Source organism: Lucilia cuprina, chromosome 6 (genome assembly GCF_022045245.1).
Source record: "Lucilia cuprina isolate Lc7/37 chromosome 6, ASM2204524v1, whole genome shotgun sequence".
Lineage (NCBI taxonomy): Eukaryota > Metazoa > Arthropoda > Insecta > Diptera > Calliphoridae > Lucilia > Lucilia cuprina.
This window is the reverse complement of record NC_060954.1, coordinates 36,351,259-36,355,729: the sequence shown is the minus strand read 5'-3', so window position 1 is coordinate 36,355,729 and position 4,471 is coordinate 36,351,259. Positions and strand designations below refer to the sequence as shown.

General features: G+C 32.6%; 1 protein-coding gene across 1 annotated transcript; it reads right to left on the bottom strand.

Moving 5' to 3' along the window:
* Positions 1–533: 533 nt before the first annotated feature.
* LOC111675364 (inner centromere protein) lies at positions 534–3,923 on the bottom strand. Its single transcript, XM_023436117.2, has 7 exons — positions 3,858–3,923; positions 3,739–3,791; positions 3,475–3,651; positions 3,109–3,411; positions 2,914–3,007; positions 764–892; positions 534–692 (listed from the first exon to the last, which is right to left on the bottom strand). The coding sequence occupies exons 1-7, from the start codon at positions 3,921–3,923 to the stop codon at positions 534–536; spliced, it is 981 nt and encodes a 326-aa protein (XP_023291885.2).
* Between the last annotated feature and the right edge of the window lie 548 nt (positions 3,924–4,471).

Here is a 4,471-nt window from a genome sequence, read left to right as displayed (position 1 = left end):
TTTAACATTGTCTACACTAGATGGCTAAGAAAGTTAACATTTTTTTACAGATAACAGACAACTACAAAATAATTCAAAGGGATATTTTAAAATTAATGGTTGATGTCTTTGAATTTCCCTTTTTCGTATGTTATCCCCCTCATTTTATAAAACGAAACTTTCGTTAACGTAAATAATTTGTATGAAGAATACTGGGAAATTTTTGAAAATTTTAATTTTTTCCATACAAATTTTTTTGAACGTTTGTCGTTTCGTTTTATAAAATGAGGCCCTATGTTTGATTTGGAAAATATCCCTTAAAAATTAGCCCTGATCTTAAAAGGGGATTTTATATGTCATTATGGTTGTCTGTACTATTTTGCCGAGTATGTTTTTGCTCGATAGATGGTGCTGTTTGCAACAAACAAAATATCAAAGTTTGCTACATTTTACTATTGTTGCCAAGTTTTACAATAAGCTGTTAAATTTAAATTTTGCTTATAGTTTTCTTTTATTAATATGTTATTAAAAACAAATTTAATTAACAAAATTAACTAACGCGAACTTTTACCATATGGTTTCTTAAGACTTTGCTGCAAAACACACCCAGTATTTGAATATTTTTCTTCAAAATCATTGGTTTCTTTCAATTTTTGTTGCTTCTCTTTTTGACAATTTTTTAAATAATACTTTTGCCAAACATTATTGCGCATCTTTAATTAAATTAGAAAACATTTTCATGTGTTTATTAAAAATTTATATTTTTCAGTTTTAAGTAATTTACCTTTTCTCTCTCAGTTTGATCTAGTTCCAACAAAATTTGCTGATCCTCACGTTCCTTTAGCAAGCGAGCTTCGTTCAAAGACATTTCAGTTTCCAAGCGCATTCTTTCAAAATTATCTGCAATTTGGGACTGAAAAATGGCTTAAACTTTAATTTTAGGTTACAGATCCTCAATGTGAACTTTAATTATAACTTTTCTTTTAACTAAAGATCAGAGAAGAATTATTATACATAACTTGCTGCCGAAGATGGACAAATTCCTGAATAAGTCTAAAACTAATTGGTTAATGTTCTAGTTCTTTTTAAGCAGACGTTTAGGATAGGACCCATTTCATTGTCAAAATATAGAGGTTATAGATGCGTTTAGAAGTTTCTTGGTTTAATCATTTGAGGTAAGTTGTCCTCTTCGCCAGCGTAGATCTGAAACTCTGCGTAACAGTATGCTACGGATTTGTGTTCAATGTCATGGACAAGAGAAACTCCAAAGGGCAATCCCGGGGAATAGAGGTGTTACCAATACCTCTATTGATGTTAAATGTATACTCGGCTTCGCCTTGAAATGATAATCTGGTACAACGGGCGGTCAGTTGACCGCAGGACTTGTCCTGGCTGATCAGTTACTTGAGGTTCCTTCGAGATCCACTTAGTGGCTTTGGTTTAATACCCAAAATCGTGGGGAGACTGATAAATCCTATACCTAATGGGTTAGATAATTCTCTCTTCGAACAGTCTGTGTACAAAGAAGCATATGCTGGATTCCTGAACCCGATCGGTAGGAAGTTATCAAGTGAGTATTCAATGGTTGCTGTCATCCCGTAGAGTGATCTGATGCGAAAATTGTGAAAGATCGGAAAAGTCTCCATATATTGAGATTAGTACTGAATTAGTATGCCTTTTTACGCTTCGGGGAAGTTTTTTTTTGCTGTTCTCGACAGGATATATGCTATTCGACTAATTTATTGTTCCTTTTTGTTGGATATTTCGGACTAACAAATATGTGTCTAGGTGCTGTTGCCGAGAGACAGACATTTAAATAGTGTGGTTGCGCGGGCTTAAAGTGGTTAAGGAATGCACTGGAATGCGTTAATAAATAATGGGGATTGCATTTTAAATAATGCAATCTATCATGACTTCATAAGGGTGGTCATCTTCCGGTATATCAGGAAGATTGATTTCACTTAATGTTGGGGTTGGTCTCCCTTTCAATTGACTTTAGACCATTGATTGTTTTTTTCTTGTCGGGGTGTGCATTAGGCTTGAGCAAGAGATTAGATAGCTCGAGTACTTCAGCAAAGTGCTTATACATGGACCGGCACATCTATGTACAAATATTGTTACCTGAGATCTTCATTGAAGGATTCAGGCGGTCAAGCACTCGACTTTCGTGTCAACTGGTATAACGGTTACCATATATAGGTGCTGATACGCGCAATTTAATCTAAACGACAGGATACGTTATCAACGCCTACTGGTCACATTGAAAGCTTATAAACAAACATCGAACCTGTCCGATCGCATATCAGAAACAGAATTTGACCCAAAATTTAGGTAACTGATGACACATAGATGAGATGGTCAAACGAAATATTAATAAAAATACCCATAAGATTCCGTAGCTACACAACAAATGATTCTAAATTTGGACTCAACACGGCCCTGGGTATATTTAACAAAAGGGACCATTTAATTGTTATAAAGGGAGGAAACACGAGATGGTTTACGTGGCGAGAATCCATTGCTATACAGATGACTTTAAACTGGGAGTTAAAACGGGTCTGGGGATCAAAAGAGAGAATTTACTTCTTTAAAGGGAAATTTCAAAGTATGGGCAGAAGAATCCAATGCGGTCAATTTGAATAATGAAACATTGTCTATATTGATAAAGATCCTATGAAAAGATGCTTAACAAAGCAGGAGGATTTTTCTTCACAGAATAGATAAGTAATAGGGAGGTTGGTAGAATGATATGCATTCTGCAAAAAAATTCACAATTTGGACCAAAGGCTCCTGACAAAAAAAGAGTTCACAATGAAACACTTTAATCTGATATAGTATACATCATTCTATTAAACATAACCTAACTTTTTTTAGTTTAATATCAAATGAAACATGCTACAATGTTGAGCAAATGTCTTGATTTTGTATTCATACCTTTAGCAATTGATCGTGACGAGTTCTGTTCAAGATTTCTTTGCGTTTTTCATTTCGTCGATATTTATCTTCCATGAATAAAGCTTTTTGGTTTCTGTAAAACACAATAATGTAATGTAAAAAAATAGTCTTCTTTCTGATCTGTACATTTTGAAACCTTTTAAAATGAGACCCTTAATTTACGCTATTACTTACTCCACTTGATATTCCCTTTTATTTTGTTCATACTCTTCCTGCTGTTGCTTTTTAATACGATCATGGATTTCTTGATTTTTCAACTGATTTGCATCTTCTATAACTTTAAGTAATTTATTTTCATATATCTCCTGATATTCTTTCTCACGATTTAAACGCAGCATTACTTCATGCCACTTTTGATCGATTTCCTTTTCTTTTTGTATTATCATCTTCTTTTCTTCGATTTGATAGAGTTGTCCTTTTTTGCTGTCCAGAAGTAGTTGTTTGCTCTGCAAATGTCGCCATTCTTCACAATTTTCTCTTAAAGTTTAAACGATTTAAGAATTAACTTAAGATTTACTTTGTTTGTTATAGAAAACTTACAATTCTCTTTGTTGATTTTTTAATTTAACTAGTTCCTCTTGGGCCTCGTGCTCTTCCATGCGTTTCGTATTTAGCCAGTCAAGACGTTTTCGAAATTGTTCATTTAATTTTTCATTCATTAGTAGAATAAGTTCTTCATTGTATTGCATATTTTCAAAATCTAAAATATTTGCTAAACTGAAATTTTATTAAGAAAGCGATTAGTAGTTGAGGTAAATTTTATTAAAACTGTTATAGAAGTTTTGGTTTCTAAAAACTATTTACATTTGTTGTCGTTCTTTTAACACCCCTTCATATTCCTTTAGCTTTTCTTTAACCTTTAAAAAAAGTTATTATTATAATATTTATTTTATAAAACTGTTTTTTTTTTGCATTATAAAAACCTTCATTCCAATATAACTTTTAGTATTTTTTTGTTCGGTTGTTTGTAGAAATTCAATAATTTCCATTTTAATATTTGTTAACTTGTAGCCAAAGAGTTATGAACTAACTAATAAACAATCAAAGTCAGTGTTCCCTGGGTAAATTAGTTTTACTAGTTGTTATGGTAACTCTGTTTCTAATTTGAATTTAAGGGTTTTTTGTTGGAATTAAATCAACACGTTACTGAAAATTAAATATTTCATTTTTAATAGAGTTAGATTTTATACCCTTCACCTTCGTGAGAAGGGTATGACTGTCGAGAGTTTTAACGTGAGCAGCTGCCTTGACGGCTCTAAAGTATATATATTCTGGATCCTTATAGGTAGCGGTGTTGATTAAGCTATGTCCGTCTGTCTGTAGGTTTTTTGAAATCAGTTTTTAGAGAACCCCAGATATCGGCGAGATCCAAATCTTCAATAATTCTGTTAGACATGCTTTCGGGAAGATCGCTATATAAAATCAGCAAAATCGGTCCATAAATAAGATATGAGCAAAAATCTGAGACAACCTCTAATAATTTCATTAAAAGCTGAGATTTTTTATTCATCCTCAAACAAAATATGCAAAAAAACAA